Here is a 15,484-nt window from a genome sequence, read left to right as displayed (position 1 = left end):
CTGTAGCATGAGGCCAGACACTTTCTGTAATGGAATTCTTTCTGTAATGATTATAAGCTGCTAATTTCTACTGAATGGCTATCGCTTTCACACCACTGTAATGTTGAAAAATCGTTTAAGTCAAAATCATCATAAATCAGGAACTGTCTGCATTTATTCTTATGGGTTGTAGAAAGAAGAATACGTAACTAGCATTTCAAACCCATGACTTCAATAGTAGCATTAAGTGTCCTTTAAAAAATTTATATTAAAAGTCATTTAATGAAAATATTAAGTGAATAAAAGTACTTTCATGCACAGACATGGCAAACATTGGAGTATGGGAAACACTGCTAAACCAGCATTAGTTACTTTAAGAATCTATAATGACTTGTGCATTTTACTGTATAAAAATTGTACCAAAAAAAAGGACTGTACAAAAATACCAGATTCTGGTTAATGCACATGCTGAAGCATTTAGAGGGAAGTGTACAAGGGGCACCCGGCTGGCTCAGTTGGTGGAGCATGATTCTCTTGATTGTGGGGTTGTAGGTTTGAGCCCAATGTTGGATGTAGGTTTGAGCCCAATGTTGGATGTACTTAAAAATAAAATTTTAGGGGCGCCTGGGTGGCTCAGTTGGTTAAGCGACTGCCTTCGGCTCAGGTCATGATCCTGGAGTCCCTGGATCGAGTCCCGCATCGGGCTCCCTGCTCGGCGGGGAGTCTGCTTCTCCCTCTGACCCTCCCCCCCTCTCATGTGCTTGCTCTCTCTCATTCTCTCTCTCTCAAATAAATAATAAATAAATAAATAAATAAATAAATAAATAAATAAAAAATAAAATTTTGGGGCACCTGGGTGGCTTAGTCATTAAGCGTCTGCCTTCGGCTCTGGTCAGGATCCCGGGGTCCTGGGATTGAGGCCCATATCAGGCTCCCTCCTCAGTGGGGAGTTTGCTTCTCCCTCTCTGCTCCCTCTGCTTGTGCTCTCTCTGTCAAATAAATAAACAAAATCTTTTTAAAAATAAAATAAAATCTTTTAAAAAAAGAGGGAAGTGTATTAAAATCAGCTTCCTACTTTGAAATACGCAAATCAGAGAGACTCATTTGGATGGAGTGTTACATATGTGATATGTCCACAGAACCCAGGTGGTGCATACATGAGCACTCATTGTAGGAATTCTTTGAACCTCTCTGTACGTTTGCAAACTTAAGTGTTGGGGTAAAATATATGTAGATTGCGTCATACAGTAAATGAATGAATGAATGAATGAATGAGTAAAGCCTTAAAGACTAGGTAGAAATCTGCTGAAATACTTTCTTTAAACTCCCCTGCTTATATTCCAAAGTGGATTTATATTGCTCATATAACAAGAGAATATTTTTTTCAAGCAGAAAAATGGCACAGGAGTCCATTGATAAAATTGATAAAATAGGCATTTATTCTGAGGACGTAACACCATGAAGAAACTCCCCAAGGCCAGCCTGGGAGTGGGCGAAAACTGCTGGCTCGCTCGAAGGGGAACGGGACCTCAGCACTTCTCTGCACCCCGCCGCTCAGGGAAGCCTGGGCCAGAGCTTGCTCGGGCTTGCCCGCCTGTCATTGCAGGCCCGGATTAGTGTGTCCCATGTCCCAAGAAGCCAGAACGTCAAGACAGGTGACAAAGGAAGTCGTGTAGAGGCAGGGCCAGGAGCCCTGACAGGGAGATTCCCAGAGTGTCGGAGATACAGGCAGCGGCCATGGCAAATTCCCGGTGCTCATCACTTGTCTGCAGAGGGCAGGAAGCAGGGGTGAGGCTTCAGTCCTAGCCGCCCCGGCCCAGGCCTTCCCCAGAGAGGCCCCCCGCGCCCTCGCCCAGCTGGCGCTGACCTTCAGGGCGATGTTGTGGAAGGTGTTCACGTAGGCAGCACCTCCGAGGAGCCCCTCATACAGAATGATCAGGAAGACGAGGTAGATGCTGGGAAGGAAGCTCAACCACACGTCCACCAGCAGGAAGGCCAGGTTGAGGCACTGGGGATGCAGGTGGAGGGGAAGGCTGAGCCTGGGACCAGAGGCTGTGATCCCATCCAGTGGCCCCTGGTTCTGGGAGATGCTGGGGAGAGGGCTGACAGAGCCGGATCAAATCCCAGCACCCAGCTGGCCTACCAGACCCTGGGATCTGGGGTAGGCCTTCTCCCTATCCTGTCCCAGCACCCTAGACGTTGTAGGTCTCTCTCCCAACCTCGCCTTGGCTCATGTCGCTCCTGGAACGCTATTCCCCTTCCCTCACTTGGGATCTCCTGGTCACCACTGTTTGCAGATCAGCTTGGATCAGGACCCCTCCCCTGGGCTCTCATGCCTCCTCCCAAGGGCTCCCTAAAGAGAGAGGCCCACCCCTCTCCCGCCATTTTACCAGACTGAGACTATGGGTGTTGATGAGCAGTTCTCAACTGGGTGTGATTTTTGCCACCCAGGGGACACCTGGCAATGTCTACAGATGTTCTTGGCTGTAGCAAGTGGGGAGGGAGTGGGTAGAGGCCATGGATGCTGCTCAATTTTGCGGTGCACGGGACAGCCCCACAACAAAGAATGATCAAACCCCAAATGTCAACAGGGCAGAGGTGGAGAAACTCTGGCTAAGGTATTCTCATGTCTTTAAGGAAGACTCTCTGACCCCACCCATGGGAGTAGGTCCCTCCTCTGTGCCCCAGTCCTTCAGAGGACCCCAGTGTCCCAGACCTGAGCGCACAGGGTTGCCTCCCCAGTGTGGAGGCCGCCATGGCGGTTCACATGCTTGATGTACACAGAGATCACCTGGGCATCTCGTGCCCCACATAGGCCTTGCCCTCGAACGTTCTAATTCATTAAGTGTGAGGTGAGCTCAGAGATCTGCACTTAAGAAAACACATCCCAGTGACACTAACGTGACTGGCGACACTCTGCCAAGGCTTCTGTCTGTAGCATGAGGCCAGACACTTTCTGTAATGGAATTCTTTCTGTAACGATTATAAGCTGCTAATTCTATGGAGCAGCCTTGGTTAAAATCACAGCAAAAATCCTAAGCTCCCCATTTCAGTGGCATCTAACAAAGAACCCCGAGTTCAGAATTGTTGACACAACGATTTGGGGCTTTTGGGGTACAAGGCCCTGGGCTGGCAGCACTGCTCAGATATAGAAGGAAGAAAGCTCAAGGACATTCACAGGGCGCTGTCATAACACTCAGGTGCAACCTACACTTGGTCTGTATCTTATCCTAGAATTGCAATCAGTTTATTAAAAAGGACTTTCCTGGGGCACCTGGGTGGCTCAGTCGGTTAAGCGTCTGCCTTACTCCAGGGTCCTGGGTTCGAGCCCCATATCGGGCTCCTTGCTCAGCGGGGAGCCTGCTTCTCCCTCTCCCTCTGCCTGCCACTCCCCCTGCTTGTGCTGTCAATAAATAAAATATTAAAAAAAAAAAAAAAAAAAGGACTTTCCTTGACTGATGAAAGGTTTTTTGTTTATTTTTTTTAAAGCAGGGAGCCTGACGAGGGGCTCGATCCCAGGACCCTGGGATCATGACCTGAGCTGAAGGCAGACGCTTAATGACTGAGCCACCCAGGCACCTCTGGAAGGTTTATTTTGATAGTTACCTTCAGGGGCTATAGACTCGTGACCTTGAAACAATGAAGGCTGGTTATGTGAAGCTACTTTGGTTAGACCGTGGGCAAGAATGGTGTGTTTGTTCACTTAACGCTGGAATACTTCTGCCACGGCAAGTTACATTTGCTCACCAGCCCTGCGGTAAATAACCTGTTGGCTACAACATTGCTGATTTTATCCTAATGAACCATCCAGAATAAAAGAACAGTACTTTTTTTTTTTAACCCATGGAAACATTATTTGAAAGCCTGTGTCTCTGCACAAGGCTTGTGGAAATAATCATTAAGTAAGTGCTTCTCGTGGATTAAAACACTTCTTCTCATCTCTATTTGGTACAACGACCCTGAGAAGTAGATATTGGCCACGCCTGATTCATAGATGAGGCAATCTCGGCTCAGGCTGGTTCAGGGACCTGCCCTAAGTCACACAGCTACAGAGGACAGAAGCTGGGATTTGCACTCAGGTTTGCCAGGCTCCCGAGGCCACACATTTTACACAGAGCCAGAGGCCTGCTGGCCTCCTGTACCCTGGGCTCAGAACCTGACGGCGAGCAACAAACACTTCCTGCCGATGGAAGGAAGCCTGGGGTCTGGGAAGCTGGGAGCCAAGGTGGGAACAGAGGGAGGGCCGGGCTCGGTACCTGCAGCAGGGCCAGGACCCACGTGAAACGGATGCGACAGCAGTGGAGAGAAGAGCGGGAAACAAAGACGCCAGCCTGGTAGAGCATCTGGTACCTTCGATGGGGGCAGGAAGGGTGGAGGAAGCCCCTGTGGGTGGCTACTCAGCAGGGTGGCCCCGGCCGCCCCCAGGCCCTAGCATCAAGGGGCCCTCCCAGCCCCCTGCCCATCCTGCTACCCAGCCTCTCACCCTTCTTACCAGCGATACTGCTGAGCGTGACTCAGGGACGTGTTCCGGAAGAACAGGAGCTCAAACTGCAGCCAAGGGCAGACAGGGCAGATGGTCGGAGACCTTCGGGGCCCCTGCCTCGACCACTACTTCCTCCCCGCCCCCCCCCCCCCAGCAGCTCTCACTCACAAGCCCCTGATTGATGAAATACTCCGCAAAGTAAACCAGGACCAAGGGGACGATGTAGCGCAACAGGCCCTGGAAGAGTCCAAAGATGTTAAGTGGAAGGCTGGCAGGTGGGCACTGGCCACGGCGGGGAGGGGGCGGGTGTCGCCACAGCCACCGTCCATACCTTGAACACAGTCCACCTTTCCTGAAGGGAGAGGCTTGAGCTGGAGTCTGCAGGGGAGCAGGGAGGAAAGGGCAGGTGAGGTTGGCACACCCACTCAGCAGAGGGGTGCTGGTGGGCAAGGGCCAACCATATTCACACTCTTAGTGTGAATGCACTTAAATGCCACGGGATTGTACAACTAAAAATGGTTAAGGGGCGCCTGGGTGGCTCAGTCGGGTGAGCGTCCGACTCTTGATTTCAGCTCATGTCATGATCTTGGGGTTTTGAGATCGAGCCCTGCGTTGGGCTCTGTGCTTAAGATTTTCTCTCTCCGGGTGCCTGGGTGGCTCAGTTGTTAAGTATCTGCCTTTGGCTCAGGTCATGATCCTGGAGTCCCGGGATCGGGCCCCACATCGGGCTCCCTGCTCGGCGGGAAGCCTGCTTCTCCCTCTCCCACTCCCCCCAGCTTGTGTTCCCTCTCTCGCTGTCTCTTTGTCAAATAAATAAAATCTTAAAAAAAAAAAAGAGATTTTCTCTCTCCCTCTGCCTCTTAAAAAAAATGGTTAAATTGGTAAACTTCATGTTAGATATATATTACCTCAATTAAAAATAAAAAGGAATTAACTGGTGGGATCTCTCCATGGCTCTTGTACAGTTTGATAGCTACATATCTCCAACAGAGCCACACTGGCCCCTTCCTTCTGCTTCTTGAACATCCAAGCTCCTTCCCATCGCAGGCTCTTAGCACTCGTTGTCCACTCGGCCTGCAACCTGACTCCCTGTCACTCAAAGTTCAGCCCAATGACCCCTCCTCAAAAAGGCCTTCACAGACCACCTCCTCTAGGTGGGACCCTTCTCTATTTCCCTCAGTTCCTAGCAGCAATCCCCACTTTATGTCCGGCCAGCACTTACCAAGGCTTGAAAATAACATGTTTCCGATTCAGCTGCTTGTTTATGAATCTGCCCCCTTTCCTCATCTCAGCCACCCGGTACCCACAGTGATCATCAGCACATGGTAAATACTCACTGAGCACTTCTTTCTTTTTTTTAAGATTTATTTATTTGAGAGAGAAAGAGAGCGAACGTGACTGGGGGGAGGGGCCGAGGGAGAGGGAGACAGAGAATCTCAAGCAGACTCCACACTTAGCATGGAGCCCACTGTGGGGCTCGATCCCACAACCCTGAGATGGTGACCTGAGATGCAATCAAGAGCCGGACGCTTAACTGACTGAGCCACCCAGGCGCCCCAGTGTGTAGTTCTTAAATAGATGAATGCCGCTGGTTCTTACCATAACCAGCACTGCCATCCACCTCCCCTTCGGACTGTGTCCACCATAGAGAGGAAAGGCTAACACCCGTCCAGAGAGAGAGTGACGGCTCCGAGGGACTCCTGGGTTTCCTACCTGGCTTCGACTCTGGGGCCCCACTGCCAATCAGGGGCTGTCGTGCTGATGTCTCTGCCTCTTCCTCCCCTCCAGGGTCCTGGGGCTCGGGAGATGTGAGCAAAAAGAAATAGCTAGGAACAGGTGGGATGAAGATGAGACCGAAGCGCCTCTGTAGGGCTGGAGAGGCCGCTCCCTCCCAGGGCAGCCCCCCCTCATTTCCACACTCCTCGCAGGCCCCCCGATCCTGTGCCGGAGAGCTCTAACTGAGGAAAGGTGCTTCCTTCCTTAGAGTTGAAATTTGTCTCCTTGTTGTTTCTACCCATGGACCCTTGTTTGGATTTCTGGCTCACACCAAGCAAGTCAGCTCTGTTTTCTTATCATTGTTATTCTTTTTTTTAAAAAGATTTTATTTCTTTCTTTGACAGAGAGAGACACAGTGAGAGAGGGAACACAAGCAGGGGGAGTGGGAGAGGGAGAAGCAGGCTCCCCACAGAGCAGCGAGCCCGATGCAGGGCTGGATCCCAGGACCCTGGGATCATGACCTGAGCCGAAGGCAGACGCGTAACGACTGAGCCACCCAGGCGCCCCTTGTCATTGTTATTCTAATGATTATTACGTGTTCATCCTGTGCTGGGCCAGAACTTTCAGTCTCTTCTATAGAGACCAGGTCTATACTCAGCCATGTCTACACTCCTCCTATATAAATTGTTTGCTTATTATTATTTTCCTTTAAATCGATTCACTTTCTCTACATGGCCTTGCCCTAAGCAATAATCTGTGAAATCACAGGTTTGATTGGCTAGTTAACATTTTTTTCCAATACCCTCAAAATTAATCAAAGAAAGTCCACCCCCGTCCCCTTCTATCACCTCGGGATCCACACTACCAGATGCTTCACACACATCACTTAAAGGTGTCCCACGGTACGCGGCCAACAGGTAGCAGCTCCAAAACTCAAACCAGGCCTCTCTGAGTCCAGAACCCACATCCCCTCTTAACAAGGCTGCTGGGACCTGAAGATCGGGAGCACGATCTAGGTCTCTCCTCGAATCCCTCATCCTCCCAGCCCCGGCAGCCTACCTGGCCAGCAGCAGGGCGGGGATACCCAGCATGGACAGCAGGGTGTGCTGAGGGGAGAGGCCAGCCTGGGTGAGCCCCAGATAGGACAATGCTCCCAACAGCCCTGCTCCCCCGGTTCCTGAGGACCACCAGGAGATCACAGCCCTGAGAAGAACACAAGAAATGAGGAAGGACCAAAGCCAGCACCAGGGGGGTCCTCTTCCCCGCTCCCGGCTCTGCCTGCTTACCTGGGGTAGAAGGCAGTGAGCGCGAGGAAGGTGACCTCCCCCAGACCTGACGAGATGCTGGCCAAGACCACACCTGGGGGGAGGACAAGCATGGCAGTGGCCACACCTGGCCTCCCCGATCGCCCCGATCCCCTGAGGTGTCCGGCCATGGCCTCCTCTGCATCAGCTCAGAGCAGCGAAAAACAGATCCCCTGGACGGGGGGGGCTTCAGATCTGAAGGAGAACCAACCCGCTCCCCTGCATGCCCTCTCATAGGGAACGGGACCTCCATCTACCCAGTTATCAACTCCGGAGCAAGAACTCATCCTTGATGCCTCAGCCGCCCCCGTCACGGCTTGGTGACTCTGCTCATCTCAAGCTCCATATACTCCATCCATTTCCTCCTATCCCTGCCCCCCACCCCCGACCCCAACCACCACCCATCCTCCAAAATGACCTCATCTCCCATCTCCTACTTGTGACAGTCCCAGCAGGCTTCTGAGGCTTACAAAAACAATCCCTTTCCTCTCAGAAGTTGGGGGAGACTACCCCACAATGCTCTGTTTCCGTTCCTCTGGATTCCCCACCTGACACAAAACCTCACACTCACCACATAGGCTGGTCCCCACTGAATGAGAAAAGGCCACCAGGATGAAGCTCCCAGCAGCACAAACCCCACTGACGAGAACCCGAGGGCTGAGGGTGAGAGGTTGGGAGGGAAGAGGAAGGTCGGCCTCCGCCCACAACTCCCCAACCCTCCCACCACTTCTGTAGCCCTCCCGGCCTCCCCGCTCTTCAGGCCCCACCTGACCTTCCTCCCGCCACCCCCACTCAGACCTGTACGGTAGCAGATGCAGACCAAGAGGAGCCAGCAATTTGATGACGAGGGTGGGGAGGATATCTGCCAGGAGCACGGCCTGGAACAGAACAGAGTGAGACCCCAGACGGTCCCAGGGACAAGCCTCCCAACCAAGTGACCGGGGGAAGACAGACACCAGCCAGGTCGACCTGCTGCAGACACAGGCTCTGAAGTCAGACAGATCTGAGCTCAAATCCCAGCTCTGCTGCTCCTTGGCTTTGTGTCCAGAGCTTCAGGTCCCTCATCTGGAAAATGGGGGGTGGTTACAGCACTTAGCTCATAGGACTGACATGAGCCAATGCAGGAAAAGGCTCAGGAAATGGTCTTAATTATTATAATCACGGTGGTCGCAGCTGGGTGCTGAGGGACGGGGCGGGGGTCTGGGGGGACCAGATGGGTACTCACAGCCGTGGAGACAGAGTTGCAGTCAAATCGAGATGAGCTATTGTGGGGGGTGGGCGGTGGGTCTGGGTCCACCTGATGACAGAGGAAAGTCTTTCACCCAGGGAGGCAAGAGGAGACACAACCTGGCTCCAGTCCCAGCTCAGCCCTAACTTGAGGGATGGCCTTGGGTCAACACTGGCCTCTTGGGACCTCAGTTTCTCTACATGCATAACGGGGAGGTGAGGTTACTGTAGAAAGCTCAAACTAAGGACCCAAAGGCCAAAGATGGCCCCGTAAATGGGCTCTACTTGGGTAACACATTCAGGAGCTTTCATTTTCAAAAATTTGGGCTTCTAAATTTTTACTTTCTGTCTAGAACGATGTACAGGTAGGAGAGTGAGCTGTAATGCTCCCAAAGTGCCTTGTTTTCTCTGATATAAATATTTTAAGGTTTTTTTTTTTTTTTTTTTTTGCGAGAGAGAGAATGAGAGACAGAGAGCATGAGAGGGAGGAGGGTCAGAGGGAGAAGCAGACTCCCTGCTGAGCAGGGAGCCTGATGTGGGACTCAATCCAGGGACTCCAGGATCATGACCTGAGCCGAAGGCAGTCGCTTAACCAACTGAGCCACCCTGGCGCCCCTAATATAAATATTTTATAAGGACCTCTTCCAGCGGATGCTTGGGTGTGGTTACCACTTGGATTTTAGGGATTGGGTGTATATGCAGTAGAGCTATGGTCTGGAAATGGGTCTCTCTCCCCTGAGAATGGGAAAGGAGCTTCACTTAGAGATCTGTGAGGGTGGGGTTAAATCAAACCCCCGATGTGACCCTTTCCTCTTCGCCCTACTCCTCTTAGGCCCCTCGGAGGACGTCCAGTTTTTTAAAGCCCCATGGCTCCAAGCCTGGTCTCATCTGTTTCCCTGCCAGGCTCATGTGTGGACCACCCGAGCCACCCCTGACCTGAGGATTCCAAGTAACTGTTTTATGTAGACACACAAATATGTAAATGCCAACGTTTTTAAATAATTTGATCAAGTCTTTGTAGCTACTCAGCCAAGAAAAAAAAAAAAGGGTTTCCAGAAAAGCTGACCTTGGACCAAACTCCCTGTTGGATTTGCAAGGTGGCAGCTGCACTCCTTTGGCATGTACTCCCCCCACCCCCTGCCCTGCCCCCAGCTCATCACAGACAAGAGGGTCTCAACTGGAGGTGATTATACCCCCCAGGGAACATTGGGCAATGTCTGGAGACATTCTTTTTTTTTTAAGATTTATTTATTTATTTATTTGAGAGAGAATGAGAGACAGAGAGCATGAGAGGGGGGAGGGTCAGAGGGAGAAGCAGACTCCCCGCTGAGCAGGGAGCCCGATGCAGGACTCGATCCCGGGACTCCAGGATCATGACCTGAGCTGAAGGCAGTCGCTTAACCAACTGAGCCACCCAGGCGCCCTGTCTGGAGACATTCTTGTCTCAACTATAGAACAGGGGATATGCTGCTGGTAGAGAACAGGGGTGCCGCTAAGCACCGTACAATGCACAGGAAAGCCCCACAACAAAGAATTCTCCAGCCTAAAATGAACAGCGCTGGGGTTAAGAAACGCTGTCTTAGGCCACGGCCCCACCCGGCCAACATCTGAGTTTGTATACGTGGCACCAACTGATTCTTAAAAACCCTTCCTGCTCTGTGGTCTGGGAGACTGGGAACTTTAGTCCCCTTGGCCCACCCCTTGGCCACCCCATACCATGAGTTTTTCAAAGGGGTCCCTGCTCTAGAGTGAGTCCCTCATCTTCCCATAAGGACTAAACATGGTGGTGGCGGTAGAGAGGGTCACTTACATGGCTCTGGTTCCCAGATGCCCTCTGGTGGCTAAGGATGTCATGGGCAGCACTGAGCATCACCACGTAAGAGAAGTTGTTGCAAAGGCCCAGGAGCCTGGAGTGAGCAGGATAGACTTTTTTCCCCTTCCGTTTTATTGAGATATAACTGACATATAAGAACAGATCTTAACCTCCTTCCAGGCTTACAATCTAGTCACAGTCCTAGCACCAAATCTCTCCTTCCTATGGCCTTCAATCAGCTCCCTTGTTCTTCTCTCTCACCAGACCCCATCTCCATTTCAGTGTTAGGGCTAGAAATACAGGCTTTGGGACGACAGACTTGGGTTCACATCTCGTCTCCCCCAGGAAGAGAAGAAAGTCATCCTTGACTCTCTCCTCCAAGCTCCCACCATGGTTCAGTTCCTGGGGCATTTCTCATCCACTGATCCACTGTCTCTGATGCGCTATGGAACAGTAGAAAGCTCCTGGGGCTTGAAGCCCAAAGGATTCTGCCACTTCCTACTTGAGTGGCCTCGGGCTACTCATGTGTAAATGGGGACACAGGTTTTCCTTCTCACTACCTCACAGGGTCTGTGGGGATTAAAAGAAGATCCTACCAAAGCCCTTTATGACCCATGAAGGATCTTTTTTTGCTTACTCTCATTTCCCAGAGCTGCACTCAGTGATGGGAAAGGAACTGGGCCCAGTGCCAGAGATTTCATGTGCTCTTTTCACAAGCCTACGAAGTGGTCCCACCATTCTTCCCATTTTGCTGCAGGCAACCAGAGAGGCTCAGAGAGGCGACAGGACTCTTTCAGAGTCACATGGGAAGTCACTTCCAACCCAGTGTGCCACCGAAGCCCTCGATGTTCAGATCAGCGCTAGAAGGATTTCCCAAGGCTCAATATTGGAACGATTTGAGAAGGTAGATGGATGGCCTTTCAAAAAGTGGGGATGCGTTTATTAAAACGTGCATTAGGAAAAACATTGGCTTCCCATCTAGAGTAATGACTTAAAGTTTTCTTCTAAAAAAACCACGTATTTACAAATTTGGTAGTAGGATCTTGCCCAAACGTGAAGGTGGGAAGTAAATGAGTGACGTCTTGGAGGTTTACACGCTGCCTCAGGGCAAACCAACTGGTTCAGTAAATATTTGTGAATGCAGCTCCCTTTTCGCAGCTCAACTCTTTCTTCCCTTTTTCCTCCTGTTGCTTCCCAACTCTTCCCACCCCACTTTTTACTTCTGCTGAACTCTTCGGGCCACTCACCAGAAACCCATCATGTTCCTCCAAAGGGCGCCCCGACGGTCCAGCAGAGGGAGCAGAGGTTCCGGGGTGGTCTCCTCCCCTGAGAGAGCGAGAAGAGAGCATGACCCCCACCCCACTCGCAGGTGCACGAGGGCCCCACGGGTGTCCTCCCGGGGCCGAGCCAGAGCCCGAGCCCCGAATCAGGTGGGTCGCGGGGCAGTGGCGGTCACTCTTAGGAGGGTGGGCGGGAATACGCACCCTCGGAATCCAAAAGGCGCCGCCGCGAGCCCGCACAGCCTCCCATGGCATCAAGTTCAGGTCCCGCGAAGGGTTCAAAGTCTGCGAGAGTCCAGAATTGGCTCCGACCGGGCGGGTGAGGGTCTGCGACGGATGAGAAGGATCAACGCCCCACTGCAGGTCCCGGCTCCGGCTTCTCGGCTGCACTCGCGCCGGGCGACCCACCACGTTACCCCGGGGCTCCATCTCGCGCCCTCGCACCCCCCACCACGCCCCACCCGTGGGACTCTGCCCCAGCCCCCTTTAAAGCAGGGGGCTCCGCGGTCTGTACCTTTAAGAGCAGCCGCAAGTTCGGCCCCGAGGTACCGCAGGTTGGCGGGTCACGTGACAGCATCCGCGGTGCTTTCATCACGTGCTTGGAGGTCACCACAACTTCCGGGTCCTCTCTCTGTCTTGGCTTCAGGCTTTCCCAGCCTCGGGGCGGGGGACAGAGAGAGGCCGGGAGAACCCCGGAACCGCTGGTTTAAAACTGGAGCGGGCAGGATCAGCAAGAAGAGCCGTGACGTTAAACTAGCGGCGCTCAAGGTGTTGGCCCTGTCGTGCCAGGACTAGTCATGGCAGTGAGCGGCTTCAGCTCCTTTCGCGGCCCTCAATTGCCAGAAATAAATATGGCCACCCGGCTGCTCTAGTCCCCGTTTCTGGCTGGGAACAAAGACAGCCAGCTCAGGGCATTCTTATTCCTCTCTGTTGCCCTTAGATTGCTTTGAGAACTGAAAATCAAGATAACGCTCACTTAAGAGGATTTCTGTCTATTGGCAATATCCAAAGCATTAAAGAGATCACTTTCCCCTAATTATCCCAGAACCAAAGAATAGCACAAATAGTCCAACCCCTGGTTTTACAGATGAGAAAACAAAAAAAGGAAAGTTGCTGGTGATGATACAAGGTTAGCCCTAAAGCTGACCTTAGAGACCCTTTTAACAATAGGGAATAGAGCACCAGAGGCAGGTGTGCTCGGCTCAGCAGGCTGCGGCAGAATTCCTGCCTGCCTCGAGAATGCTTAGACCAGACGATTCTAAGGTCCAAGAGTCTCATTCTGTGATCTCATCTAGTTCCTCTAATTGGAAATTTGGAAAGTGGCGATCAGGGAGGGGATTGCGGGAAGAGGTGTAGATCAAAGTCATTTCACATAGTCCAAAATAAGAAGTGATTATTCTCTTACCTTTCTCTAGGTGGTAAAGCAGCATCCTGAATTTTCTTCAGTGAGTCCTTCCCCTGCTAATCTCTTCTATGGGCTTCCACCAGCTGGTGCCCACCTCTACCAGCTCTTTCTCACCACCAAGTCCTCAGATTGCTCTTTGAAATGTGCCCCCTTTGGTCTGCTTCCCAGGTTACTCAACCAGTGAAAAATGGTGTCCTACTACCCGTGTGGGACAAACTGAGCAACATGTCATACATGGCCTGTGCCTTCAAGGAACTCGCAGGAGGGTGGGAGGTAGACACAAATAACCACAATACAAAGCTTAGCCAAGTTTTGTTTCGCAAGAATGACTACGGATGAGGGAATGGGCACTGGAGCCACCAATCCAGCCCCTTCTTCCCTTTGAGGAAGCATTAATGACCCTGAAATGAGAAGCCAAAGCTCTTACCAGCCCCTCTTCACTCCTACTCTTTGTCCCTAGGCAAAACAGGAACCACAAACCCCAGCTTCCTCTCACAGAGTGGCTGTGGCTTAGGGGGAGCCGGAAATGGCTGAGGTGTGAATACAAGACCTGAGTCACTTGAGTGCAGTTGCCACACGCCCCCTCCCCCCGTCCCCAATTCTGAGGGCTCCTGCTCCCATGTTTTTCTTTATGGCCTCCCCCCTTGCCCTTCAGCTCCAAATATGCACCTGAGTCCCCTGTGTGATGCACACCCATTTCCCAGCCAGGGCTGGAAGCTGCTCTGTGCACTGCGGAGGGTGGGCAGGGCCTGAACAGGGGATGCGTCAGGGAGACACAGGGGAAGAGGAAGTATCTTGGGCCCCCGGGGAAGACTGGCTTGTCTCGGTGGGTGGGGACGGTCATTTGTCAGCTTTCTGGACACACAGACAGAGACAGACAGGATGGATTTCCTCCGGCTACATCTCCCTAGGCTGCATCAGGCCTTGCGGGGAGCACTGGTGAGAGGGGCAAAGAGATGTCAGAGACTTTCACCCTGCTCCCTGGGGCCTCACCTCCTTCCCTCCTCCCTTTGAGACTCTCCTCAGACTTGACATCCCTTTCCCAGGATCAGGTAGCCTCCTAGCCTGATCGTTTCTGGATTTCAATCCCCATACCTCCATAGACACATCAATCTACCCCTAATCTAGCCCTTTCTTCTTCCTTCTGCAAATCCAGTTTTCTTTCCCCTCCCAGATCCCAGAACCCCTCTTCTGTGGCCCGAGTTCCTCTGGGCCAGGGTCCCAAGAAGGAGGGCTGGGGGAGAGGGCCTCCCCTTAATGCCTTTGTGCCCTCCCCCCCTTCTCTTCTAGGATTCCCTCAGCTCCTTTGTCTCCTACCTTATGGAAGCTGAGGTCCCCACTGCAGAGAGGAAGGAGGCGAGGGCAGCTGAGGAGCTGGGGGAGGTGGCTGCAGGAAGGCCAGGGAAGCCTGAAGAGAAGGAAGCCCAGGAGGCCTTGGAGGGCCTTGGAGGCAGCCCAAATCAGGAGGCTGGAGGGCTGAGAGGGCCCGGGGAGGCTGGAAGACGCCAGGAGGGAAGTTCAGCAACAGAACAGACCTGGGGTTGGGAAGAAGGCAGTTCCCATGGGTCTCAGGCAGACAGACAGGACACTGGGGTCTGGGCAGCAGCCGAGGCTGCCAGGTGCCAGGAGCCAAGGGCCCACTTAGAGGCCAGAAAGGAGTCCAAGGCAGGGTCTGAGGCTGGTCGAGACAATAGCAGTCAAGCCCGGGAGAGTCAAGGGCCCAATGAGCAGGAAGTGAACAGAGAGGAGACACCGAGAACCTGGGAACAGGAGGAGGAGGCGGAAGAGGGCAGGGAAAGAAAACCAGAGGTGGCCAGGAAGGTGGAGTCAGAGTGGACCTGGCACTGGGAGCCTGAGGGGGAGGTAGGTGCTGATGGACAAAAGGTAGCAGGGGACAGCAGGGGGTCGTTAGAGCAAACGGTCAAGGAGACAGTTGCAGAGGAGATCCAGGGGTCTGGAGCCAAAGAGACCGGGAAGGAAGAAGAGGTGATGGGGGTCCTAAGGGGTAGCCAAAGCACAAGGGCACAGGAAGCACAGGAGTCAGGGACAGAATCTGAGGATGGGACAACCTCAGGCAGGGAGGAGGACGGGACAGCCTCAGGCAGGGAGGAGGACGGGACAGCCTCAGGCAGGGAGGAGGATGGGACAGCCTCAGGCAGGGAGGAGGACAGCAAGGCCTCAGACAGGGAGGAAGCCAGGACAGTCTCAGGCAAGGAGGAGGCTGGGACATCCTCAGGCAGGGAGGAGGACGGGACAACCTCAAGCAGAGTGGAGGAT

General features: G+C 52.7%; 2 protein-coding genes across 6 annotated transcripts in view; one reads left to right on the top strand and one right to left on the bottom strand.

The window, feature by feature from the left end:
* Positions 1-1,218: 1,218 nt before the first annotated feature.
* Positions 1,219-13,405, bottom strand: CLN3 (CLN3 lysosomal/endosomal transmembrane protein, battenin). Of its 2 annotated transcripts, XM_034988972.1 has the most exons (17): positions 13,208-13,405; positions 12,317-12,514; positions 12,007-12,129; positions 11,770-11,848; positions 10,520-10,616; positions 8,708-8,779; positions 8,281-8,360; positions 8,054-8,139; positions 7,465-7,537; positions 7,238-7,381; positions 6,176-6,288; positions 4,794-4,840; positions 4,631-4,699; positions 4,472-4,527; positions 4,236-4,329; positions 1,847-1,987; positions 1,219-1,745 (listed from the first exon to the last, which is right to left on the bottom strand). In XM_034988972.1, the coding sequence occupies exons 3-17, from the start codon at positions 12,050-12,052 to the stop codon at positions 1,626-1,628; spliced, it is 1,317 nt and encodes a 438-aa protein (XP_034844863.1). In that variant the 5' UTR covers positions 12,053-12,129; positions 12,317-12,514; positions 13,208-13,405; the 3' UTR covers positions 1,219-1,625. The 2 variants fall into 2 exon arrangements, with proteins under 2 accessions (XP_034844863.1, XP_034844864.1); XM_034988973.1 differs by lacking the exon at positions 13,208-13,405 and having other exon boundaries at positions 12,317-12,598.
* A 633-nt stretch (positions 13,406-14,038) lies between these two features.
* APOBR (apolipoprotein B receptor) overlaps positions 14,039-15,484 on the top strand; it is a 4,947-nt gene continuing 3,501 nt past the window's right edge. For 3 of the 4 annotated variants that reach the window (XM_034988968.1, XM_034988967.1, XM_034988966.1), the window contains exons 1-2: positions 14,039-14,146; positions 14,498-15,443. In XM_034988968.1, coding sequence (XP_034844859.1) covers positions 14,090-14,146; positions 14,498-15,443 — 1,003 coding nt within the window. In that variant the 5' untranslated portion in view covers positions 14,039-14,089. Of the gene's footprint in view, positions 14,147-14,497; positions 15,476-15,484 lie in introns of all 4 variants that reach the window. The other variant, XM_034988969.1, reaches the window with a different exon arrangement.

This window comes from Mirounga leonina, unplaced genomic scaffold, assembly GCF_011800145.1.
Source record: "Mirounga leonina isolate KUSES-001 unplaced genomic scaffold, KU_Mleo_1.0 Mir_454, whole genome shotgun sequence".
Classification (NCBI taxonomy): Eukaryota; Metazoa; Chordata; class Mammalia; order Carnivora; family Phocidae; genus Mirounga; species Mirounga leonina.
This window is presented reverse-complemented; position numbering and strand designations above follow the sequence as displayed.

What these genes read in the sequence shown, in the direction of transcription:
- CLN3 (XM_034988972.1), bottom strand. Translation starts at nt 12,052, where the DNA reads ATGGGAGGCTGTGCGGGCTCGCGGCGGCGCCTTTTGGATTCCGAGG. An exon ending in CATCTGGGAACCAGAGCCAT is followed by an intron (nt 8,780 to 10,519) that starts GTAAGTGACCCT and finishes CTCTGTCATCAG; the next exon opens with GTGGACCCAGACCCACCGCC. An exon ending in CCCGCCCTGCTGCTGGCCAG is followed by an intron (nt 6,289 to 7,237) that starts GTAGGCTGCCGG and finishes ACCTGTTCCTAG; the next exon opens with CTATTTCTTTTTGCTCACAT.